Source organism: Euleptes europaea, chromosome 6 (genome assembly GCF_029931775.1).
Source record: "Euleptes europaea isolate rEulEur1 chromosome 6, rEulEur1.hap1, whole genome shotgun sequence".
In the NCBI taxonomy this organism is placed as follows: Eukaryota; Metazoa; Chordata; class Lepidosauria; order Squamata; family Sphaerodactylidae; genus Euleptes; species Euleptes europaea.
Genome location: NC_079317.1, coordinates 50,739,894 through 50,766,959, shown reverse-complemented (window position 1 = coordinate 50,766,959; position 27,066 = coordinate 50,739,894). Strand labels below are relative to the sequence as shown.

At 40.4% G+C, this 27,066-nt stretch overlaps 1 protein-coding gene across 2 annotated transcripts in view; it reads left to right on the top strand.

Annotated features, from left to right (window-relative positions):
* The window catches only part of INO80 (INO80 complex ATPase subunit), a 48,631-nt gene that overhangs the window by 17,397 nt on the left and 4,168 nt on the right, over positions 1-27,066 (top strand). The window contains exons 18-31 of one of the 2 annotated variants that reach the window (XM_056851008.1): positions 248-333; positions 2,279-2,446; positions 2,724-2,857; positions 3,348-3,415; positions 4,490-4,583; positions 5,909-6,086; positions 8,345-8,482; positions 14,328-14,553; positions 17,286-17,413; positions 20,505-20,599; positions 23,112-23,184; positions 24,085-24,243; positions 25,136-25,238; positions 26,787-26,875. In XM_056851008.1, the coding sequence (XP_056706986.1) occupies positions 248-333; positions 2,279-2,446; positions 2,724-2,857; positions 3,348-3,415; positions 4,490-4,583; positions 5,909-6,086; positions 8,345-8,482; positions 14,328-14,553; positions 17,286-17,413; positions 20,505-20,599; positions 23,112-23,184; positions 24,085-24,243; positions 25,136-25,238; positions 26,787-26,875 (1,739 nt within the window). The remainder of the gene's footprint in view (positions 1-247; positions 334-2,278; positions 2,447-2,723; positions 2,858-3,347; positions 3,416-4,489; positions 4,584-5,908; positions 6,087-8,344; positions 8,483-14,327; positions 14,554-17,285; positions 17,414-20,504; positions 20,600-23,111; positions 23,185-24,084; positions 24,244-25,135; positions 25,239-26,786; positions 26,876-27,066) is intronic. The other variant, XM_056851009.1, reaches the window with a different exon arrangement.

Sequence of the window (27,066 nt, the reverse complement as noted above, 5' to 3'; positions counted from 1 at the left end):
ATTTTTGCACAGCACTGAGAGGTGAGCTTGTGGGGGGGGGGGTTTAAGCCACCGTTTTCCAGCAAGTTTTAAAATTTTTCCTCCGTACTCTTCACCTGGCCCCAATTCTGGCAGGATTTAAAATCAGGGCAGAGTTGAATATTAGATATACAGCTGTGCTTCTGTAGTAGTTTACATACAAGTACATACAAGAACATTTTTAGATCATCCATATAGTAATCACAGTTTCTTTGTTTTCAAATTTCAGATCAGCTATCCCGTTTGCACATGATCCTGAAGCCTTTCATGTTGAGGAGAATCAAGAAAGATGTGGAGAATGAGCTATCAGACAAGGTGCAAACAATATTAGTGGAGAATTCAATTTTTTTGGCTGCCTTCCCTTCATTATGTTTTTCAAAGTTTTATTATACATTTCTGTGGATCTTGTGTTCTCAGTTAAATCGAAATTTTAAAACCCTCAACACCCATTTATCTTCCATTAATACAATCCCATGATCTCTACTGCTACTCTCAAAATTTCAAAATGTATTATTGTATCCCCTGTGGATAAAAAAATCTACATATTGACGCCAACCGGATCGAATAATTTCTGCAAACCTAGCCAGTAGAGGGAATGGGATTTCCGCCCCCACACACAAGTCTTCAAAACTAAACTACTTTCTCTTGAAATAACAGATGCTACAACATCAGCCTCTATACCAGTGCACACTAGGTTTCTGCTGTTTTTAACAAATGCCAATGTTTGGCATTTCAGTGCAACATCAATATAGTGCAAAATCAAACTTAAAATATAAAGGAAACAATAATTTAACAATAATAATTATACCAAACCAGTATGTCATGGATCTGTACTGGTGCAGTCCAATCAGTTAGCTTGTGTGCGTTCTTTGGCAGTGACTATAATGCGTAATGATTATCACACAAATAGTAATTGCTGGCTTAGTTTGCCCCGCCTGTGAGTTTGAGTTTTGAAAGATAACTGATGTTGCAATTGTTAATAGAAATGATATATATATAAATAACATAGATGATTGGTTCTTGTATATTGTTTTATAGATAACTGGTTCTCATGCATTAGGAACATTGTCTTTGTTTCGTGCGTATTTATTCCATCTGGAAGGCATAAGGCTGCAACCCCTTATGCCATGTCCAAATCTTGCTGATATTCCAGTGATATGATTGCAAGATTTGTAACTCCCTAGCAGGATTTCAGTCATTACTATATTTATGCCGTGAGTTGCATCATAGATTTCTTACAGCAGTAGCAGAGTATTGGTCAAGGACCAGCTGCTTGTTTAGCATCAGAAATTCATATTTCATTCTTATTGGTCTCCACAAGATAGCTTTGGGGCCTGTGTTTACTTAGGCATCTATAACACACTTGACATTGCTTTAACAGTTCGATTTTCTCTTTGAAAACACATTAGGCAGCTTACAGCATCATCATTAAAATGCACATCAAGCAAAATAAATGTCTAAAAACAGTAGCTTAGTCTAGTAATATTAATACTTAGTTAATACATAGTAAATTGCTGATATTTAGTAACTAATTCTGTATGGTCTATGCAGTCATTCAAATCCTATATGTGAGGAAGATTGGAAACATGGCAGCCTTGCCTCCCCTCCCCCCATTCTATCTGCCATGTGCACATCGAACATCGGACTCTTATACATACACCCTAATTTATAATTGGCCCTGTCTGCACTAACTCAGCATTGAATACAAATCACATACTTGCATATAAGCAAGTATGCAAGCGTGAAAAGTCCATTGCCCAAATGACAGGCAAGGATGATTCTCCACCAGACATAGGATTTGCATGAATGTTCATATCAAGTATATTTTTATGTTGAATTCATCACACTGGCTTTCACCAGTTTGGAAAAGTATTGGGAAACAAATCCGCCATTGATTTGTATGATGCGAGAACCTGAATTCCAGTGCCAGAATAAATCATATAAAGCTATCCAACTATTTTATCAAAAGTGTGGTGGTAAGCTTTCGACAAACTCCAGCTTGTTCTTTGAAAAGGACCCAAGTCATCATTATTCCACAGTAGCGATTATTCTGTGCATTGATTTCTATCCACGATATTCTTGGCCAAGAAAGGATTTTTAAAAAATCATGCATCCCTGAAATACAGGAATAATATGTGTCTAAGATTTCTCAAGAAGAGCTTTTTCTGGTATAATTGATCATGGCTTGTGGGTCCAGAATCTGGTTGTGATGCCACCTTTTGTTAGTAAAAAACTAAATCTAATTTTCTGGTTTTTTTAGATTGAAATTCTTATGTATTGCCAGCAGACCAGTCGACAAAAATTATTGTACCAAGCTCTGAAGAACAAAATTTCTATTGATGACCTTTTGCAGTCCTCCATGGGCACAACCCAGCAAGCACAGAATACTACCAGTAGCCTCATGAACCTTGTCATGCAGTTCAGAAAGGTGACGTGTATAAGCATCCTAAGTCCCTGATATTGTTTGTCTAGAGCAAAAATGACCATGTACCCAAGTTTCAGTCATTGTTTGGCTGTGACCTTTTACTATAGTTCAGAATATGCTGATGGAAGTCCTTTCCATTTCATGCAATGAGTGTTCCTTTTGGAAGGCAGGCAGGAGGGAGAGGGATGAAAAAGACAATGTTGTTGCTTACACTTTAGATGTGTACCCATCATCATTAGGTTTTCCCAGCAGTTTTTTTATCTGTTAATTTTCCTTATAGGTATGCAATCATCCAGAGCTCTTTGAAAGACAAGAAACATGGTCTCCATTTCACATTTCGCTAAAGCCATACCAGATTTCAAAATTTCTTTACCGTCATGGGCAGATCAGGGTGTTTAACCACTCACGGGACAGGTAAGCAGTGTTTCCATTCCCTTGAACTCTTTTTATGTATCATTTTCTCTCTGATTACTATTGTGGTGAAATGGTTCCATTGTCTCTATAGCTAAAAGAACCTTAGAGGACTTTTTGCCAGAATCCTCAATTTATTTTTACGTAATTCGATTTTGAAAAAATAAATTGAAGAGAGGAATTGTGGAAGGTTGATGTCTATAATGAAAAGGCCTGTAGATCAAACATTCTGATTTAGCCACTGTTTCAGTAATCAGTTTAGTTAATGGCTTCAATGAGGACTTGGCAGTTTGGCTTCAGACAAATGACTATCTGCCTTTACTCTCAGGCTTAATCTGTAAATTAAGTAGCTGAACCTGCATCATAGAATTATTCTCAGGCTACAACGATGTTCTGAACTCCGTGAAGCATAGCGAGGTAACAAATTCTAGTCTAGAATTAACTGGCATTTGTATTATCTCATGTCAATTCTCTATTTTGTTCTTTTTTTAAGGTGGTTGCAGCTTTTACTTTCGCCTTTTGCTCCAGACCACATCCAGCAGTCTCTCTTCCATAGGAAGGGTATGTTATAATCTTTGAAAAGCAGAGGGTGAAATATAGCATGCTATTTAAAATGAAATAGTGGATTAGATCAGTTTTTCTCTTTAATCCAGATTACAGTTACAAAACAAGGCATTTCCATGATTTTCCTAGTTAATTCTATTTTTAACTGCCATGCCAGATGTACTAAAAAATAAATTACATTCTTGCAGTTGAAGTACTTCATTTTCAATCTTGTCCTAGATGGAAGAAACAAAATGTGTATATGTGTAGTGATTAGGAGTGGGGTCCCAACCTCTTTGAGCCCGCGGGCACCTTTGGGATTCTGACAAATGGTGGTGGGCACAACCTCAAAATGGCTACCCCTGGAGGCAGAACCAGACTCAAAATGTCAGGGAGTCAGGTTATGCAAAAATCTAATAGTAACCTGTGATTAGCAGGATGCCATTTACAGTAAACATATTGTTGAAAAATAAGTTCTTTCATACACAAAGGTAACTTTCCGTCATACGGGGAAGGTCCTCTTGCTGTGGTGGCAGCTACTGCAGAAGCCGATTTTAAAAAATCTGCACAGCCAGTCCCAAGCCCTGCTAGGCAAAAGCCCCATTGGCCCCACCCACTTTCTAAACACACTGTGGGACCAGGAAAGGTGTCAGCAGGCACCATACTGTGGACACCTGGATTAGGATGTTCAATCAGGAGTTGAGAGACCCAGGTTCAAATTCCTGGTTAGTCACAAAACTCACTGGATGACCTCGGTCCAGCCATTCTCTCTTAGCCTAAACTACGTGATGAGATTCTTGTGAGGATAAAATGCAGGAAGCAAAAACCCTTGGAATGATTAAATTAACTAGGCTGAGAATACAGTGATTGCTGAATATGTTGTGTTTTTGTTTTTGGTCTGGGCAACAAATACTGTCCGGACAACAATCAACTCCTGAGTTTCTGTTAGGGCCTGAATAAAGTAGTAGACCTCTAATTTGCAACTTGCAGATTAGCATCGGGAACTGTTGGACCACAAGATCAGTGTTTTTCAGAGCCTGTTCTCTTCTGCAGCAGGTGCTTATTTTCAGTATTGTCATTTTTGTGTTACAGGTACTGAAAAAGAAAGTTGTTTCTCTTTCCTACGGTTTATTGATGTTTCTCCAGCAGAGATGGCAAACCTCATGCATCAGGGACATCTAGCTCGGTGAGGAAAACCAGTTATTGAACTATAAAATTGCAGGGAGGAAAATAGCAGTGCTTATTTTATAAAGATCTGTAACAGATTTTTAAAATGGATGTATATGTTTGTAATTGCATGAGCTGAATTGGGGTAGCTGTGAGTACCTTCAGTGCTCATGCATGGTCCAAGCTCAGAATCTTTGAGCAGGCATTGAAATGGTGGATGTGGGCGAAGGGGGGGAAAGATGAAGAATACAATCCACTGTTCATTATTCGGAGTAAGATTTCTTAAACACAGGAATATACTTCCCACTAAATATGTAGATAATAGAGCTGTTACAAATGTACAGCTGCCCTTTCCTTGTGTGTTCCTTGTCACTACAAAAAAATCATATTAAAAACATGAAATGGAAGCAGAATACATAAGCAATGCAAGTCTCTATAATTCTGAGTTCAGAATTTTAGTTGTAGAAAATATGCAAGCATGCCTGTAGGTTTGAGCTGTATGTGTGTTAAGTGCCGTCAAGTTGCTTCCGACTCATGGTGACCCTATGAATGAAAGTCCTCCAAAATGTCCTGTCTTTGAGCTAGGAGTCATTTATATTGGTGGACTGCATAAATACACATTAAAACCATTTTTGCCAAACAGTTTATTTAAATGAAGATGACCTTTTCTTATTTTTTTTTTGTTTAACAGCATAGTCGGTTATTCTGTTTGTGCCTAATGTTCTACATAAACCTGATTTGGGCTTCTGCTACACAAAATGCTACTTTTCTTCAGGATGGTGTTGATCAATATCTCCCATTGTAGAAAAATCTTTCTCCTGGTAATTGATAGCTAGAATATTTTTGTAGGCAATTTGAAATACAGTAAGCGATAGAGAGGTGAGTGAATGGTTAGCTAACAAATTTAGAATAATAAAGTTGATTTCCATAATAATTAAAACACCTTCCCATAATAAAAGCCACACTTGTTTGTTTTTGCCGTCGTTGACTTATGGCTACCCTTTGACTTATGGCTACCCTTTAAGGGTTTTCAGGGCAAGAGACATTTGAAGGTGGTTGCCTTTGCCTGTCTCTACGTAGTGACCCAGAGTTTTCAAATACTAACTAGAGCCGACCCAGCTTAGTTTCCAAGATCTGATAAGATCAGGTTAGCCTGGGCTATTCCAAGACAGGGCTAAAATCACACTACGAGAAGTTTTTTAAAAGTCTGATAACTATGTCTTAAAAAATGAGTTGTAAAATGAAAGTGCTAAACAAATAGAACTTTAGAAAGTTGTCTTCCTGCGTATTTAGGCATGCATTAACAGAACTGTGACTAAAAGAATCTACTGTGGTTTGTTTCAGATGGTTAGCTCTTTTCCTGTCTCTGAAAGCTACTTACAGGCTCCACCACAGGCGCTTCTGGAGAGAGCCAGAAGAGGATCACCAGCAAAAGTCTCGGTGTCTGAACAACAAAGATTTCTTGCTGGAAATCAATTTCCCACTCTCCTTTCCCAACACGCACAGCTGCACTTTGCTGCAAGTAAGCAGTACTTTCAATTCTGTGCAACTACAGGTGACTTGATTTAAATGGAAATTGGTGGGATTTTATGGCCTCCAATAATCTCAGCATGTTCGTGGCTGTGTGTACTCTAGCTTAGTAGCACATACTGACAAATAAGAGAACTCTGACTTTTTTTTATATATAAGTTAACGAATGAGGGTGCTGTAGCTTCTACCTCCCAGAATCTGGTGTAAATGAAAAACAGTGTTGTGTGGAAAGGGGTTATTTACTGCCAGAATATGCATATGGGAAAGAGGACCCTTTCCTTTGATCTGACATACTGTCAGAGCAATGGATACTATAGTTAGTAGGAAGTGTAGCACACTATCATGTCTACCGCTGGCATTTAGTAGAACATGACAGTAGGAAAGGGGCTATTATCTAAATCTTCAAATGCCCTTTGCCCCAGCTTTAAGATAGCTATAATCCCCTAAAGCCAGTTTTTCTTAAATACATCTTTGTGGGATAGTAATCATGACGAGGTGGTGAAACAGATAGGTTTTGGGATGCAAGAATTTTAGCAACAATTATTGGCTTAAGGGAATGGCTTCTCTTAGATGTCAAGAAACAGACCTCTGTTTATGACTGCCACAAACTGGTTAAAATGGCTGCTCTTTCCCTCTTCTCACATACAGAATTCAGACTCCCTGGCTTTAGAAGTTTAGCCAGTTTGCCATGATATCCAAATTTGGTACCTGAACAAACTAAAGACTGGTTCTTTCCCACAAACTGGGATTCTAAACCAGGGCCGTGTCCGCACTTACCATTTGCGGCGCCGGCTTCCGCGGGCTTTCCTTGCATGTTCCCACTGCAACTCACCCGAAGGATTCCCAGGATGTCTCCAGAGCACAGTTTCTCCGCGGTAAGAGGATCCGCTGATAAGGCGAGTTAAAAAAATAAAACGTCCTCCACACTCGGTGCCTTAAAGTGAGAACATGCAATGCGTCCTCAATCCTGCTGCCAGCCAACCCCCTCACTCCCCCCGCCTCCCTTACTAAAGCTGAACCAATTGCTGTCCTTGCTTGGAGCGCCGACTGGGCATGCCTGGAAGCTTGCCGGTCTGGGGATTTTCAAGTGCAGCGGGGAAAGGAGGCGCGGTGGGAACAGGAATTTAAAAGCGGTCTGGATTCTTGTGTACTGGATGTGTGTAATTTGCGAGGTAAATTGCTAGTGCGTCAACAGGCCTGGATTAAACTATGGTTTAGAATCCTAGTTTGTGCAGAAGAAACCAACTCCTGATTGTCCAGACAATCTCACCCAAATCTGAGTCTGTGACCTGAATTAATAAAGGAGACGTGGACAGGGTTCTAGAGTACTTCGCAGTAATAATTATCTTGTCAAGGAGTCTTTAATTGTAGAAAGTGGATTATGTTGGCTCTTGAAACTTGTTTTCTTTTGTCCAGCTTGAGTTTGTTCCAAATTGTTAGTAGCTATAAGTAACAGTTCCCACAACTGTATAAGAATGGGCTTTTAGAGGAAAGAGTATCAGCGGTGCTGCTTGAGAGTAATAGTAGTCAGGTTCATCAATAGGATAAAACTGAACATAAATCCTGTTGCTGAAATGCAGGTGAATTAGGATTTTCTTTTGATTCTGCATCTAGGCCTGGTTCAGATGCTTTTTGCCATCTGTGTAATTGTTTGGAAGAGTGTACCTTGGGGCCACCAGTGAGCTCTTAACCAAACAGGGATTGTGCTGGTTGTGTCAACTGGTGCCTCTGCATGGGAGTAGTTTGTGGAATCGCAATGGTCCTGCTCCATACTTCAGTGGCCATACAAACCATAGTAACCATCACCTGTATGGAGGCATTTGTTCACATCTCCTCCATTCATTCCCATCAGGTTTCAGATCTGCTGGTATCTTAGCCATGCTTTCATGGGTCTCCACTCATGGATCTCCATGGAGGCCAAGAAGTTAACGAATATGTGTCTCCTTGGGGTCTGCATTTTTATCAGTACATTCTGAAAATTTCGCTAACAACATTTAAACTCTACATCTATATTAGTTTCAGAACTTTCAAATTAATCTTTATGGTCAAGGAAAGTAAATCGTTTTTCCTATTTTTAATATACTTTATTAATGACGTTCTGTGGTAATTTTGCTTCACCATACTGCTCTTTGGTATCAGTTTTGAAAAGATAATTAGTGGCAATGGCCTGAGGTTGTTATCTTAGGAAAGAAGGACCAAACTGTAAAACATCTGATAAGTTTGCATAAGCATCCCTTCTTGTTTTTTTAGAACCTTGTGTTCACGAACCACTGTAAAGCAGTAATTGGCTATTCCGATTACATCGTTCATCAACGATCAGCTACCTCATGGAAACAGTGTTGTCAAATCACAGAGCTGCCATCCTTCCTGTGTGTAGTAAGCCCAAAGGTATGTATTTAAAAATTATCTTTCTACTCTCTTCCAGCACTCCTCAATTATTTCTAAAGCATGTGATACGCGTTGTGTTTCATTTAATTTTAAATTTTCTGCTCCTCTTTGTTTTGTTTTCCAAAAGACGTTTTGGCTTTGTTCAGTTGTTAGAAATCCCTGCACTGTTACCTTTCATGGGATACACCTGCCTCATCCTCATCTGACATTTGTGTGTGTGTGTGTGTGTGTGTGTGTGTGTAAAGTGCCGTCAAGTTGCAGCCGACTTATGGCGATCCCTTTTGGGGATTTTCATGGCAAGAGACTAACAGAGGTGGTTTGCCAGTGCCTTCCTCTGCACAGCAACCCTGGTATTCCTTGGTGGTCTCCCATCCAAATACTAACCAGGGCTGACCTGACATTTGTATATTGTATGTCATAGTTGAATGGTAGCATATGCACATAGGTCAGATCTACACAATCCTACATATTCTAATTTTGTAGCTTGTGGCTTACATTTGACCTGCACAGGGTTATATCCAACATGCCTGTCAACATCTGCCTTATGCCACATCAGACCATTCTCTGTATAGCTCACTATTGTTTGCTGTGACTGAAACAGCTCTAGGGTTTCAGGCAGGGTGCTGGAGCTGCCGGGGGCTGAACGTGGTACTTTAAACACAAAGGCAGGTGCTCTGCTGCTTGAGCCGTAGCCCCTCCCCCAAGTGCAGTCTCAGGTGGCCAGATGCAATCTTGTTCTCTCCATCAAATGCAGTGTCTTCATAGGGCATCCACAACATTTGAAACTATGTACTAGAATGTATAAATTAGAAATTCAGCATAACCTAGGATGTCTTGTAAGCTTCTTGGAGCCATTTCATCTTGTTAATTACTCTTAATTGCAGCATAGAAGAGGAATTGAGGGAGTTTTTTTTCTTGCCCCACATCCATATTAAATATATTTTTGATAATAATGAGATTCTTTCACACTGCATATGAATGTTAACATTTGTATTCTTGAGGGTGAACTGCTGTGTCGAGAAAAAGTGAGTAAGGGGGTCTTGTCTAAAAATCTGCTGGCCCCTCCTGACCTTGGTCCCCTCTCACTCCCATTTCATTGCGTCTGTATTTAGAAATGTGCTTTAATGCCGAGCAGTGAATCTGGTCTCCGATTTCTTACATCTTAAGATACTGAGAAATGCCTATATATTTAACAGTCAATAGAAATTTAGGGGTACAGTCCAGAAAGAAATATTTAATACAGAGAGCCAGCGAGGTGTGGTTAAGAGCGGTGGTTTGGAGCAGTGAAGTTTGATCTGGAGAACCGAGTTTGATTCCCCACTCCTCCACATGAGTTGCAGACGCTAATCTGGTGAACCGAGCTGGCTTCCCCACTCCTACACATGAAGTCAGCTGGGTGACCTTGGGCTAGTCACAGTTCTCTTAGAGCTCTCTCAGCCTCACCTACCTCACAGGGTGTCTGTTGTGGGGAGGGGATGAGAAGGTGCTTGTAAACCGGTTTGATTGTTCCGTAACTGGTAGAGAAAGTTGGCATATAAAAACCAGCTCTTCTTCTAAACCATTCTAATCTGACAAATTGGTCGCCATCCTTCAGCTTCAGTGGCTTTTAGAGGAAGGCTCCTGGAACACATGAATCTGCCTGATTCTGAATCAGACCATTGTTCCATCAAGGTCAATATTGTCTGTCAGACTGGTAATGGGTCTCCAGTAGAGGTCTTTTCACATCACCTGATCCTTTTAACTGGATATGCTGGAGGTTGAACCTGGGACCTTCTGCATGTCAAGCAGGTGCTGTACCACTGAAACCTCCCCTCCTTACGCTGAAGGAAAGCATCATACTTTGCTGAGCAGAGTGATAGGATACCCGCCAATATGTCTTATATATTAACTTTACTTTTTATTGTTCAATAAAATGTGAAAGTCTTTTAGTTTCTTGCAAGCTGTTATTGTTTGCTAACATAATATGAAAAGCCTTAATCAGCAACATTTAACGTAACAGGTACAGTTAACCATCTGCTGCCAGAAAAATCTTCTCCACCCTGAATATGCTTGAGGGTTGTCTGGAAAGGTTCCACTGGTGTGGACATCTGCTTGTGCTCTTTTGTGTGCTGTCAACTGTTGATTTGAAAGTGATAGCAGAGCAATAAATCCTCATTCTGTGTGGAGAAGCAATGAGAGCAACAATCAAATAGAATCAGGCAAAGAGCAGAAGGTCCCTTATCACCAGGCCACCCAAATGTCCCCTTGATGATCTGTGTTTGTTTTGGTAGTAATATATCTGTGGGCGTTATCTGAAGTGAGCCATAGATACCTATGCGCTGGCAAATGAGGGAAAGAATATAAAGCAGCTCAGCTGCTCTCCTTTGCATTCCAGAGCTTTGAGCATTTATTTATTTAAAATATGCATGTTTCCATAAGATAAATAGGGAAATAAGGCAGTGTGTAAAACCCATATTCGTGGATTTTACAACAGCTTCAAAAAATAGTTGTTCACTAGCAAAACCATACTAAATCAACCGAAGTACCTTTTTAAAAGCTCTGCTCTGCACTTTTCAACGATAGTACACTCCTCATTTCACTGGGCTGCCCATTCTTTTGGACTGGAGGTACCACAGGAATAAGCCCTTGCCTGGGCTGATGCTGCCTGGATTATAGGGATACTTAAGCAATACCTGCTACAAGACCCAAAGGGCCCTTGTGAGCTCATTGTGAAAGTATGTGGGTCTTTATTGGTTAAAATCAGAATCTTGAATAAAACTTGGAAACACATTGGCAGCTGATGTTGCGTTTTAGGTATCTCAGTAATATCACTAGTCCTACTTGTCCTGGTCAGCAACCAGGACATTTTGCTGCATTTCATAGTAGATGAAGTTTCCAAGTTGTCTTCAAAGGCAACCCTACAGTAGTGTGGATCATTGTGGCCAAATCAGCTGTATCCAATATCAGGTACAACTTCCAAGCCTGCTGCTCCATGCTTTGAAAACTAGGGCAGTTTTCATTATGACTGAGGTGAGAATAGGGAGTGCATGCATCGCTCTAGAATGGCTTAGCAGAACACTGTGGCATAGTTTCAGGGGTTTTGCACTCACACCTATCAACAGCGTGCATAACATCTGTCCAGTATGATCTTGTGAGGTCTTTCTCAAGGATTATTTTAGGAACTTCTAATTCCCTCCTGAGTGGAAAGAAAACTTTTTTTAGATTCCTTATGCTTCATTTTCATTTAAGACCTAAATGAAATTTTTAAGTCTGTGAGTCTGTACTTTATTGGGCAGCAGTAGACTTAAGAGTTTTGATGCATACTGCATACTTTGCTTCAGAATCAATGCTTGGCGTGTTTCATCGGAGGAATCTTTACATAGCTTGTACATTTTCTTGACTGCAGATGGCAGTACAGTATAAGGATATCCTTTATTGTGTGCTGTTTTGCATTACTTGTGACTGTTGTTTCTTTCCATAGCATTGCTTTTGACTAGGAAGTGGCAAACTCCCCAAAGAGCATTCTGTTCTTATCCATTGAAACTGCCTATTTCTCCCCTCTGACAGGCATCAAGTAACTGGTATCTCAGCTCATTGTCCCAAAATAAACTTCTTTGAATTGTTCATGTGGTCCATAGACAGGTTGAATGTCTATCTCAGATGTAAACAGTGTGCCATACAATACCCTTCTTTTTTTATTTTGCACCATACGTAGACTACAGAATGTCAGGCACATGGGCTCCATCCCTTGCGCACTGCCTAATATTACACCGGCTTGAGTAATAATTTTGTACTTCCTCTAAATCTTCTGTGTGTCATGTGCCATCACTTCTGACTTAGGTCAACCTTATGAATTAATGACATTCTATCAAACTGAACATTCTGTCAAAACTGAAGGCTGTGGCTTCCTTTATTGAGTCAATCCATTTCATGTTGGGCCTTTTCCCTACTGCCTTCAGTTTTTCCTAGCATCGGGATTTTAAGAGGCTTCAAACAGTGACGACCCTTGTCTTGTTCATCATGGTATAAATGTTTCACATGGAGTTGGGTTTGTGATAGTATAGAATTATTCAGATAAGTGAAATCCACAGTGCCTTTTTGAGAAACTCCAACATATCAGAACTTCACCTTGTCGCATGCGATAAGCTACAAGGATATCTCCAATTTCTCTTCAGTCTTTGTTCTCCCTAGAACACTTTTCTGACTATTAGCAAAAGCCTATTAAGAAGTTCTGGTGAAAACCAACTTACACAGTGTTTCTCACATCTTCTGTAACATAGTTACTGTCTTGTAAAATAGCAGGGTGGCTCAGTGAAGTAGTCAACAAGGAAATCCAATGATTACTGGCTCCTGTTCCAGAACTAGATTCTGACTCTTCTATATGGGGCAGGGCGGGGGTGGGATCATGGTCTTCTAGTCAGTACTGTTTTGCTGAATGTGCTTTTTCAGCATATGCTCACACAATTGGGATCATTTGTTTGGACAGTCTCTTATCTCCCATTTCATATGGGAGTTTAGTGAGCTTACTAAGAAGTTGTGGATGTGCTATTCCTTGCTTGGAGAACAGTAGCTTAGGTGATTACTTGTTTTGATTCTGGATGTGTATTTTTATAGAGGGGCTACAGTACATTCCATAATAGTACAGACACCAGTCCTTGCCTTGACGTGCATAGAAGAATTTGTCCACTAACATTGTGTTGTTTGATGATTAATAATTTTTCAGCTGAAACATGCCCAATATCTACTGTGCAGATATGTAAGCGGAGATTATAACTCGTTATCTTTCTTACTGTATCTTACATCTACTTGTGATTGTTTTGGTTTTTGCTTGCTGGCTGTGGAAATCTGTGTGTGTTTGGGAACAATGGCTTGTTGCACAGGATGGTACCATGGTCTTGCCTTATTGCCTGCTAAAGAGAGATAGAGGGCACTATAGCTTTTGGGATTTTTTTTTTTTTTACAAAAGACAACCTTGTCTGGTGGAACAGACTCCTTATCAGGAGACTGTTGAGCCATTTGAGGAGACAGCTGTTTGGCTAACATTCTGCCCTGTCCAGATAGCAGCAAGAATTAAAATGATGAAGGTGGTCACAAGATAGCTGCTTTGGTATACAGCTTGGATTCCTGTGTAGGCAATGTTGTTCATTTGGCAAGGCAATTCGTACTGAAGCTGATAATAGGGAAATTGGCACGCAAAGATAAACTAAAGATTTTGGCATTCTAAATATGGAAAAGGAACTTGGTGTTTGGCTAACCCAGGACAGTTTGTAGGTTGACTCTCAAGCTTAAAGAAAGTACAAAAATACAAAATCTGGTGGGGGGTTTTCCAGCTGAAGCTCAACATGGCCATGCTCTGTTGGGTGCCTTCTGAGATCTGTCCACCCAAGTGGTTTGAGGGTCACAGGAGAGCCGGTTCCGCCACCATTGCTGTTGCTGCACCAAGAACACAGGGGCAGCCCAAGCTTTCTCCTCATCCCCCCTCATCTGTGCAAGTCAGCTTTTCGATGTGTTACAATAAGCTGAACGAACAAATGCAACTTTGATCATTTTGCTTCTGCTCTGCAGTTTCATTGCAGAAGTTGGTTAGAGCAGGTCAAGATCCTAAATCCTTGTGCTTCAGTACACTGCTAAGGCATAGTAAGCATCAAGAATAGTAATGGCTTCCCAAGAAAGAAAGATAACTGTTGATACATCATAGCATAACATCTGCAATATCACCTCTTGTTTGTCTCATTCATTATTCGCAAGTTGAATAGAAAGATTTTTATGGCGTCAACTCTTTTGCTTCAGCATTGTGTTCCAAAATGAACTGATTGCTGCTTCTTAATTCTCATATCCAGTATAATTGTACTGCTTTAATCCATAGGTAACAGCTGTGCCGCTGGACTTCTACTGCAATGATCGGAGTGCAGAGTATGAGCGCAGGGCACTTAAAGATGGGGGAAGCCTCGAAGTAAAGCAATGTATATTGCATGGTGCACCTGAACTAGCAACTGGTTGGCTTAAAAGATGCTCTCAGTTCTTCCCAGAATATCCAGGAGGATTGTTGGGGATCAGGCCTCAAAATGGCTGGTCATTCATCAGGATACCAGGTGGGTTGCAGACCTGTGATTGAATCATTTAATGGACTGCAGACCAGTTATATATGTTACATGTCAGGCTATGTTTTTGTTGACCTTGTTGCTATACGTGCTCAAACTTTGGCCCATGTGTTGGGCAACAGCATGCTAGGAAGTAAAATGAAGGCTTCATGCAAGACACCTGATACAGGCTATCAAGGATGATGTGTGCATGTAGGATTTGTGCTTTCTTTAACTGTGCCTAGCATGTACGTAAGCACAAGACAGAAAACATACATCTCCACACTGTTCTGTCTACATTACACTGTATTAATAATTGCTTGTAAAGGAGGAGACAAAATGCGGGATGGTTATAAGTGAAGACATGAAAGTGAAGATACTTGCGTTGTCAGATCACGGGAGAACTGAAGAGAGGAGACCAAAAAGGGGAAATGTCATATAAAGGCTATTTCTGCATTTGTAAATAATGTGTTAAAAGTTGGAGTGAAACTACTAAGAAAATTCCTGATGTCCAACCATCCCTTATTTTGTCAAAATATGTGCACTCCCATTTTTTTTATTTTATTTTATTTAGAACATTAATAGCTGCCTTCCTACCTTGCAGAACTTGAGGCAGCTTACAATATAAATAAAACAGTGATCATTAAAAAAAAAAACACTAAAAGACCACAATTTAAGTATACGAACTCTAAAGAGGCAGGTTGACTCAAGTAGGAGTGTGGATACAGGACTGCAGTAAACTGGGAATTAATAAGTGTAGGTTTAGATTCATACCAGGAAGCGCTGAGAAAAAAATTACAGCAGATTTAAAATGAAAAAAAGACAACTGAATGTGAATGTAGATAAGATCTTGCTTGTTTTAGAACATGAATAACAATTCAAGGAGTGATTCAGTGCAGTGAGGTGAATATTGAAATGAGCAGCAGAACAGCTGCTATTGCAGTTAACTCTGTCGTCTCTTAGACTCCATGTTCCCACTTGTGATCACTGTGGGAATCTCTTGAGGCTTTTCCTGTTCTTTGAAAGAAAAATGGTCTTGGATTAAATGGCAGGAAGTGTCTGAGTCGTTCTTGCATTGATAAACAGTACCAACTTCACTGGCTGTTTACTGTGAGACCTAGCTAGCTCTTCATTGACCTCATTATGCCCTGCGGACTTCTCAGGGAGTGGGGAACCAAACACCGGGATTTAGCCGTTTTTCTTCTGTATACTTACATTATCGGGGTCATTTTCAAATTCTCTAGTAGGAACTAAGATAAAAACAATATTTCTCAACAAAATCTCTTTGGTGGTATTTTCTTAAGTTATTGTTTTGACTGTTTTCCACAAACAGCAATCCATGACACCCTCTCATTTGTCAACTAAACTCAGTTAAGCCTGACTAAAAGCAATTTTTTCCCCAGTTCAATGAAATGAAGCCAATTTTGATCCATAATCTGGCAGCACAAATTTGTGTCAGAAGATGAACAACCTTTCCTTTTTAAAACTCTTTATGTATCGTATGGGAGCTAGAATTGGAGCTTAGAAAATAAGTAACACATTAATTATACATACCTTTTTTAGTCCTGTTGGAGATGACAGAGAGCTAGAGTGCAGTCAAAGGACAAATAATTTAATGTTTTGTTGTTACAGTTTAGAAACAACATGTTTGTCTTTTTAAAGTTAGGTGGCAGAACAAAAACATTTGTGCGTTTTAACTTTGTTAAATAAAGGTACCGTGCTATGTGGGTAATGTTCCACCAGATTTTAAAAAAAAATATCTCTGCTTATATCCTAGTTAGTTTAGACAGCCTAAAGTGGAGTACTTAAAAAGACAAAAGTGCAGTTACTAATTTTGCAAAATTTGTCATTTGAGGTAAGGGGGTGGGAGAAATACAGCCTTTGCATCCCTAGAAACCTCTTTCTAAGTCTTTTATGTTCCTAAGTCTTTATCAGACACTACCAAGTGCACATATTTTAATGTTTTCTGCCGCCATGAATGGAGAAGTTTTGAAGCAAGAAGAAGTAAATTTGGGGAATTTGTAATTCCAGAAGCTTTCAAGTATCCAATTCCCTGTTATTCTGGATATGCATAGAATGTACACAGTTTATGATCATAGCTGTCAGCTTGATGGAACAAAAATATGAGCCCAGTAAAGGGGGGAGCGTAGAGATGACCGTTTCCCATAATATATAATGAGCACTGAGTTTTGTGTCTAGTAAGCAAGTTTTTATAAGATCTGGACACAGAGTTGGTCAGATTGGCCTGATATAAATGATCTGCAACTGTCAGCTCTATTAGCGCTAAAAATAAAGGAGTGGTGCACAGATTTTCTCACAAAACTATAATTCTGCTAGACACAGCATTTTTCTTTTTGGGCTGTTTACTGAATTTACTGTTTATTGAATTTAGTATTTGAGCTCCAAGTGGCATCCGTAGCATTTTTTTGTTCATAGAACTACATGTGAACTGTATGATTTGTTTCGCTTGTGCTCGTATAGGAAAATTATAGCTAAACTTGGCAGTGTCTAAATGTCTGAAAAGCACAGTGTGAATGGCTGGCTTTGAGGCTAGTCCTATAATTTTGCAGCATGATGGACTTAAAAATAAGGTGTGAGGGCTTCCTAAGTCACATTGTGGAGCATCTTTATATTAACCAAGTAAAGTATGTTTTTTAAAAATTAACCTTATATCTGCTGCTGTGATGGCTCCTTTTGCGGCCAGCTTTTAGTTATCTTTCCCCCCCCCCCTTCCTTCCCTTTAGACAAAGAGAGCCTGATCACAGACAGCGGAAAGCTTTATGCCCTTGATGTTCTGTTGACAAGATTAAAATCTCAAGGACACAGAGTCCTTATCTACTCGCAGATGACACGGATGATTGACTTGTTGGAGGTAGGAGCCACGTAACCTGTTCAAAGGGGGATTCTGACGCTAATGACCAATGAAATCTAGGATCTGGGATAAAAATCTTTTAAGCCGATCCAGAGGCTGATGGGACTGATGACAATATTATCAATTTGAACTTTCTTTTCTAGACTTACCGAGCTGCAGTTTTCGTATTCTTGGTGTTCCTAGTGCTGTTCTCTTATCTCTGGCAAGGGAGGTAGAAACATCTGGTGTCTCTGTGTCACTACCAAGGAAAAGTTCACTGAGCAACTTAAACTTGAGAGCCTGACGCAGGCTTTATATTGACTTCTACATCTCCAGTGGGGCCTAGTGATGCTGTGCAAAGAAATTAGCAGCTCTGCCCAGAACAGGGCAGCATGAGTTGTCCTTGTGCAGCACCACTGCCAACGAATCTTTACTCATGTGCTAGGTATGTTGTGCAGGGGCTCAACCCAGAGCACAGTTTAGGTAGCACAACCCTTCCTCTTATGGCTGTGTGCCAGAAGAGGGGACTTTATCGCTTGAGACTTTGTGCATTCTTTGGCTAGCACTGCAGCATTTAGGACTGGTTTGTATGCTTTTTACCATAGGACAGTGCATATTTCTTCCACTCCTACCACAACTGATTTCTGTAAGACCATGCTCAGAGCAGTTGTGCTGTTGTGCGCGGCTGTGCTTTTGCAGTCCTGATAGGCTTATGTCATGCATGATCAGGAGGAGCTCTCAGAGGTCAATCTTCTACATCTTTGCTCAGGATCTTTGCTGCATGCCTCCAAAAGCCAATACTCAGGATCAAGGGGCTCTTCTGGACCAAATACCTTGTGAAATTGGGGGGAGGGCTGCACTAAAGGGCAAGGAGAGAGCAACCCTCATCCCTTTGTGGTGATGGTGAAAGTTCAGTGGAGCAGACTCCTCTAGCACAAGATGGGAGAAGTTTCTCTCTTTTTACTGCACCCAAATTGCATGTGGCACCTTGCCGAGGAGAGCTCCCTGGATATCAGTTCTGGCTTTCCAGGATGCTGCTAGGGGAAGGAGAGGATTCTCCTCTGTAAGCTCCTTTCACTTGGGAATGGGTATAAGATCCAGCTCTATGACTGTCAAGTGGCTCATCTCCCTAGTCCTACCTGTTTTCTTGCTTTGACAGAAAGACCAAGAGATCTAAATAAACTACTTTGATGTTCTTGGTTTGAATAATTGCTTTCTGGGTGGTGTGTAAACTTTTTTTGGCTTAGCAAACTCCCTGTCATTATCAGTGGATCAAAGAAGGGAGTGACTAAACAAGTCAGCTTCTCTGTTGCCTGAGTAACACGCTCTCTACAGTCAGAACTAATTTTCATTATTTTTCAGGACTAGTTCTTTTGGTGTTATGCTGACCTTTAAAGTTGAACAAGCTTTAATGAAGGATATTCACAGTCATTTTAATACCCTTTTAGGATTAGGCAGCAGCATCTTTCTGTACTTAAAAGGCTGAAAACTCCAGTCTACGTGTTGGAAAAGATCTGGCTGGCGAGAGGTCTTGAATCTTCCACTGTAATTATTGTGCTTCTGTTAACATCCCAAATATCACATTTGGCTTTGAATGTACCTGTGTATTATTACCAGTCTCTGGGTTTTTATTAGAAGCACGAACGTAGTGCATTTAAGGCCCCAGTTCCACCCTCCTGCCTTTTCTGTACAAATATATTTATCCCATTTGAAGCAGGTTCCAGTATATTCTCCCCCCCACACGACTACTCTGGTGTTTGTATGAGCTGCTCTGAGTTCTGTAGCAGGCATGTAGCAGACATCCCTGTGACTCAGCAACCATGACAGATGATCTTGCTTGTCCGGGATAATTCACCTCCTTTCAGGCAGCTTGCTGCAGTCCTAAAATACCTTTATTGGTTGTCTTACAGTGCAACAGAGGGATCTCCAGAGCAGCTGCAGAAACAACAAAAGGGCAGACATGAACTCCAAGGATGAATTGTGTCAGTTTAGGATTGGAGCTTGCTGGGTGTTGCACAGGGATCTGGGGTGCCTTTTGCCCTTTTTGCTCCTTCTGTTGCAGTGGCTGCTTGGCCCTTCCTTCCTTCCTTCCTGATCAAGAAGGCCATCTAGCATTCTTGACAGCTGGGGTGTAGGAAGGTCAGCACACTTTTCTTCTAGAGCTCAAGGCAAGAGTGTTGGTGACTTCCGGTGTAATGGCCAGTAATGGTGAAAACCAGCATCAATCAGACTAAGGGATTACTGCTGGAAGGCAGTATATCCATCAGAGTTTTACTCAACTCGTATATTGTTGTTACTTTTGTGGGAAAGTTAGTAGTGAAAAACAAGTAAATGTATTACCTAATCGTTGCCTCCAGTTTAGTATTTTAAAATCTCTAAATACTTTAGATTGTTATTATTATGGCAGCATGGTTTATGAACAAGACTGTACGTCAGTTTATTAGTATTTCATAATCCTTGTTTTAATCAGCCTAATTTACAGAGCCTAACTAACTTCAGTCACCAAAATCTTGAGCATCTATATGGATGGATGGGAAAAGAAAAACAGTGTCTGTGGAGAATAGTACTGAGGCTTCATGTAGCGAGAGGGATCTTGTTCTCTTGGTTCTCCTACAGTATTTGTGTGTTATGGATTATTACAGCCTTTTAAAATTATCCTGAATGATCTTCTGGAGAGAGGCAATTGATATTTGAAACTATGTTTGCATATCATGATGACCAAACAATATATTATGTAGCTAATCAATTAAGCAGAGTACAGGGTTCAAATCATTTGGTAGTTTTGTCTGGTTAATAAATATAGACTTAATGGGGAATCACAAAATACCTGTGCAATATAGGCTTTCTGAGGACCAGTCTCTCTTTATTATGCCGTTCAATTGGATTCAAAATGAATAGGTTTTAACAGTATTGTACAGACCAATATTATTTTGCATTTAGGTTTACACATGTAGCTTTTTGGTATAGCAGCTGCCGCTCCCATGTGATACACAAATTTGATGTTCAATAACTAGTATAATTTTCACCTGCTGGAATTCTAGATATGAAGTTTAAATTGGAAAAGTACAAGATTAATTGATTTTCTTTTGGATTTGTTTTGTTCTTGATTTAGGAATACATGGTTTACAGGAAACATACATACATGCGGCTAGATGGCTCATCAAAAATCTCAGAGAGAAGGGATATGGTTGCTGACTTTCAGAACAGGTATCTTTTAAAATTGTAGTAATTGTGTTGATAAGTAGTTCCCAAACTCCCATTTAAGCAGAACACTGTCCCTCTCCCAAATTTGGTCATCATGTTGGAATTCTTCGTGACTACTTGTGGTTTTTTGCATGCTACATTTTTTTCAGTTTCTTAATGTAAGTCAGAATCCAAAGGGGTCATGCACAGTTATTCTTCCACATTGGGGCTTTTCTGTCTTCTCACTGCCAAGAAATTAAATTACACAATGTGGATTACTGCTCATATTGTCATGGGTGTTGCCTGGGATTGTAAACTGCAATTCTAAAGATCAAATAAGATCAGTGCAAACACACATCAGACCTGAAGTGTAGAAGTCCTCCAACAGTTTCTTTGCAGTAGCATGCAGACAGGCCAGTTCATGCTGTCAGTCAGTTTTTTCTCTCCACCCAAATCCTGTTTGCACAATAACCTAGAGAAAGTAGTACGTGAACTGTAAGGGCTCAGATATACTGTGTAGCAATTTCTGCAAGGTGTGGTGCCAGAAAATCAGACAGCAATTCAGAAATAACGGCAATAAATGCATCAGTACACTGCAGAGTCACATAATACTTTCACCAGACCAAGACATTTCAGCAGGAAAGACAGTGTGAATTTAATTACTTATTTTAGTTATTGGTGGTGGTTTTCCCGTGCTTTTCATCACCTGTTTTAATTGGCTGTTCGGTTTCTTCCATTATGTCTTTTAAATTCTTCCATACCAATGAATTACTCGTCTGTATCACATTTTAAAAGACAGTTATGCTAGGAAAAGTTGAGGGCATCAGGAAAAGAGGAAGACCCAACAAGAGATGGATTGACTCAATAAAGGAAGCCACAGCCTTCAATTTGCAGGATCTGAGCAAGGCTGTCAAAGATAGGACATTTTGGAGGACTTTCATTCATAGGGTCGCCATGAGTCAGAAGTGACTTGATGGCACTTAACACACAAACACATCACATTTTTATGCCATGCTTCCTCTAAGAAAGACAGGACAACGTCTGTTGTTTTCCCTTCCTCCATGTTATCCTTGCAGCCATGATATGGGGTAGATGCAGCTGAGAGATAGTGAGTGGCCCATAGTCACCTTATGGTTAAGCTGAGGATCTGAACCCAGGTATTACGCCGCCACATTGGCTCTTAAGCTTATCACTGCCAGTGTTATCACCTTGCAGCATGATGTCATTAGCTCTAATGAGAAAGAATCATCCAGTCACTGGCTTCAAAGAATTGGGGAAGCAGTGGGCAGAGTTGGGAGGATGCCGTCTCCAGCAGAAGCTGCCGTAAAAAAGGAAAGTGGAAACAAGTCTTTTAAAAAGGCTTAAAAGCCGAAGTCTCTTCAGGCTTGGCTGTTGATATAGGTGGCAAAACGGTTGCTTGGAACTGACATGCAGCTTTCTGTGTACTGCCTTGTGAAAATAGATCTACCTGTACTCGTTAAGTTTGCTCTTAAGTCACAGCTGACTTATCCCATAGGGTTTTTAAGGCAAGAGGCCATTGGAGGTGGTTTGGTCTCCATGTCATGCCACTGGAATTCCTTGGAGGTCTCCATCCAAATACTAGCCAGGGTTAGGGCTGAGAGTGTGTGACTGGCCCAAGGTCACCCAGCAAGTTTCCATGGCGCTAGTGGGAGTTCGAAACTGGTTTTCCCAGGTCCTAGTCCGACACCTTAACTGCTACACCATGCTGGCTCTCTTGTCTTGTCTCTATCCTTGATAAGACTAACCGGTAGGGGGGGGAAATACATCCTAAGCCCATTATCTAAGCCTCAGGAGATACCATGTACAACATACGCAAAGACTCTGAGCAGGAATCTTTTGAAAGTTAAAATATATGTTAACTATCTTAGCATTGAGGAATGAAAATCATGAATGCAATTGATACTATCAGCAGAAATGTTTTTCTTAGAGTTTATTATAGTCTCCCTCAAAGATCAGCAGTTCATCTTGTCAGATGTTCTGCAAAGTGGTATTGATGCATGGTGCAATGAACAGGTCATGTTGGGAAAGTGGGATCAGTTTGAAATCAGTGCAATATGCAGTTAGGCTATACAAGAATTATGAAGTTACTTTGAGGTGTGCTTTCTGGAAGAAGAAAAATCTCACAGCTGTGCTAGCAAGATGTTTTTCCTGCACATTCATTGAATTCTTTTATCATGTATTGTGCTTTCTTAGCAAAGTATTTGGTAGAATATTTTCTTCTTTGTAGCATTCTCACACACACATGCACACATACCTTAAAAATCCAGGACAGAGAGATATTTATAGATACCTGTTTATTAAATGGTCATTCTTCTATGGCATTTTATGAAAAATCACTACTGAATCATTAAAACATGCATTGTTCAGAACTAGGTAAAATCAAGTCAAATAACTACTTTGTCATAAAAAGATTGCCTGATGTGAAATTCAACCTGATTTGTTATATGTAATGTTTGTGTAGTGTGCTTCAACATAGTTTAAATGGAGGTTTTATTTTTCCTTTCTGTCTTTATAGGAATGATATCTTTGTCTTCTTGTTAAGCACAAGAGCTGGTGGCTTAGGTATTAACCTTACAGCTGCTGATACAGTAAGTAAACAGCTTGCTTTAAATATGTTATCCTACCACCATAGGCTGTTCTATAATTTGAATATCAAAGATTTGAACAAGCACTCAATTAAAATGTTTGATTTGTGAACAAAAAACATCATTATAAATCACTTCATTTATAGCCCACCTTTCTCGCTGAAACTCAAGGCAGATTACAGGATATAAAACAGTGGAGTCAGACAGCATAAAACAACCAGTGAACAATGCACTAGGACTAGGATTACAGAATTAGAGAACAATGTGAACAACAAACTATCTAAGGCAAGGTATACTATAAACACATAAAGCTGCCTAATACTGCATCAGACCTTTGGTCCATCAAAGTTAGGATGCCTAGCACCAGCTCGCCAGGGTCACAAGTCGAAGTCTTCCCATCAGCTGCTACCTGATCCTTTAAGATGGAGGTGCCAGGGATTGAGCCTGGACCTTCAGTATGCCAAGCAGATGCTCTGCCACTGAGCCATGCCCCCTTCTTACAATGCAAAATACAATACAAAAAGTAGGTTATAAAGAACAACACAATGTAGTAAAAGCAGGTGCTGCCTACAATAATCATTGCAGTGGACTGTAATCCTACTGCATTATAAAGGTGCCCTCTTGGATTGTTACATTGTTCTGCAGTTCTAATCACTTGAACAAAATGCCCTCTTGAACATTCTGTGAAATGACAGAGGTGGGAGCTTTCCTGACCTCAGGCAAGCCATTTCACAAGGTGGAAGCCCCAACAGATAATGGACATGAATGGCAGCTGCCAGTCTTACCCATTTGCAGGTGGTACCTTTAGAGTGGTGCAGTGGTGCAAGGACAGATAATCTTTACAAGTAACAGCTGGGATTTGGTTTTTATATTTGTAACTTTTTTCAAAAAATGCCCTGACAGGTAATTTTCTACGATAGTGACTGGAATCCAACAGTGGATCAGCAGGCCATGGATCGTGCTCACAGGCTGGGTCAGACAAAACAGGTCACTGTGTATCGATTGATTTGTAAAGGCACCATCGAGGAGCGCATCTTGCAGAGGGCCAAGGAGAAAAGTGAGGTAAGAGAGGAAACATGTATGGAGCAATGAAATGTAGAGGGAAGGGCAGGGAGGTTGGACAGTGACTGTCAAGAGACCAGTTATAATCTTGAGATGGGACAACTCAAATTGAGAATGACAACGTTGTGAAGAAAACAGCAACCTCTAAATTGCCTTATAAACTTAAGTGCTCAGGGTAAATGGCTTTAACTTGAGTGTGGCAGTCACAAGCCCAGTTTTCTCAGTCTCTTACTGTTTGTTTTTATTTGAGGTGCTCAGTGAGCTCCTGCCTATAGGATGTTTTTCAGAATGTTAATGGCCAGGGCTTTATGTGTGGCAGTACTCTCTGGTATGGAGTACCAGCACCTGAGGAAATGGCATGGTATTTAGTGCATTAATAAATAAGCATGCATAACAAGATGTACGTTGTTGTTTTTAAAGCTTTCATTTTATACAATTAAGTTGAAGCTTTAAATATCTTTCACATTTAGTATTAACCATTTATTAAGCAGATGAATGATCTGTACCCAGGATTATGTCTAGTTTGATATTCATAATCATCCAATCTACAAGCCAGTATAAAAAGGGAGGGATGTGCCTCATTCTGTTCTTTGTTTCATGTAGGTAGCCATGTTGGTCTGCAGTAGAGGAGCAAGATTCGAGTTCCAGTCAAACCTTAAAATACCAATAGGATTTCCAGAGAATAAGCTCCCCTCATCAGACATCAGAGGTTTGACTCTCAAAAGCTTATACCCTGGAAATCTTGTTCATCTTTAAGATGCTACTGGACTTGAATCTTGCTTATCTGTTCCTCATAACCATACCAATATAGGGGTTGTTTGTGTGTGTGGGGGAATCCTCTGGCATTAAATAATCCAAGAAGAAAGGCTAATAGATTTGTTCTCTCCTGTAGATTCAAAGGATGGTGATTTCAGGTGGCAATTTCAAACCAGACACGCTGAAACCCAAGGAGGTGGTTAGTCTGCTGCTTGATGATGAAGAGCTTGAGAAAAAATGTACGTGTGGGGCTATTCCCAACTCTAACCTAAACTTCACTAATTCTTGAAATCTTCCCATTTGAATGCCATGAACGTGTTTCTGTTGTCTGGCTTATTTTGTGTCAATAATTATAATGTGCAGTGGATGAAAGAGTATAGTTATATGTGAGCATGCATACAGCATCAGGGTTTTTAAAAGTAATTATAGTGTCCGAATTTGGACTCCCATTTCCTCGGCTGTTTATTGCACAGTGCAGCTTACTTTGGGTTAATGCCCCACATTACCAGAAGAATTAAATTACTGCAGGACCTTCCAAATGTGACGGGTGAGGTGAATCTCCCCCCCTCCCCAGCCTCACATTTCATATGTTTTGGAGTACGGGAGGATGGAAGGATGTTACTTGTTGCAGCACAAGTATAAGGCACAGCAGAGGCAGAGAGCAGTATAAGGCTGCTACTAGTACTTGTCTTTCTACAGCCAGGGCTGAGCCTCAGCAGGCAGCAGCGGCAGCATGCGGTAAAGATCAGATGAGAATGGCGAGCCTACATAATTTTTTGCAAACAAGCACAAGTCAGGAGTGTGGACATAATGCAGGAGAGCAAAGCTTTTTTTTCCTCCCACAAACACACTTGCCTTGTGGTGAATTTTAAACCTGTGGGGTTAGAGGTGTGTTGCCATTTTCAAGCCTCAGTGTCATTTCCCTCTGTAAAGTGTATTTCAGCTTGTGTATATTTTGCTGTAATGGTATCAGTTTCTTCAGGAAAGAGCATGGCAGAAGGGAATGGGGCGATGGGCAACCCAAGCCTTGTTCCTTGAAAATATAAGAGTTTTTAGCATCTGCCAAGGGAAGTCCAGCCTCACCAACCTTTGAGTTTTTTGAGAAAAGTGAACAAGTATGTAGATAACGGTATCCAGGTAGACATTATATACTTGGATTTTCTAAAGGCTTTTGAGAAGGTACCTCACCAAAGATTCCTGAATAAATTTAGCAGTCATGAGATAAGAGGATGGGTTCTCTTATGGATTAAAAATAGGTTAAATGACAGGAAGCAAAGAGTAGGAATAAATGGACAGTTCTCACAATGATTGGAATTAAGCAGTGGGATCCCATAAGGTATTGGGGCTGGTGCTATTTAATTTGCTAATAAATGATCTGGAGCTAGGGGTGATAACGGACAAAAGGAAATACTTCTTTGCACAGCGAGTGATTAAAATGTGGAATTTGCTTTCAGAGGATGTAGTGGTGGCCCCAAGCATAGACATTTTTAAAAGGGGATTAGACAGATTCATGGAGGATAGGCCTATCAGTGACTACTCGCCATTGTGATTAAAAGGAACCTCCATGTTCAAAGGCAGTCAACCTCTGAATCCCAGTGCCAGAAGGCAGCATCAGAGGAAGGCCTTAGCCTCTATGCCCTGATGTTGGCTCTCCAAAGGAACTGGTTGGCCACTGTATGAGACAGGAAGCTGGACTAGATGGACCACTGGTCTGATCCAGCGGTTCTCTTCTTATATTCTAATTCCTGTTGATAAAGTTTCCTGATGGTTACTTCTTAAACCAACAGTGCGCCAGCGACAGGAGGAGAAGCGGCAGCAAGAGGAGACAAATCGTGTGAAAGAACGTAAACGAAAGAGGGAAAAATATGCTGAAAAGGTATTTTCTGAACAAGCATATGGTTCATTTGTCCACTTACACCTTTAAATACCATGTTCAAGGGTATTCAAGGCAGTCTGTTTCACTTGGGCTAATTTCAGGTCCTGCTCTGGTGGGATGTTCAGTGTGGCTGGGTACTGAGTGAATTTGATGCAAGACACCTCTAAGGGATGTTTTCTGTTCTTTTCTAA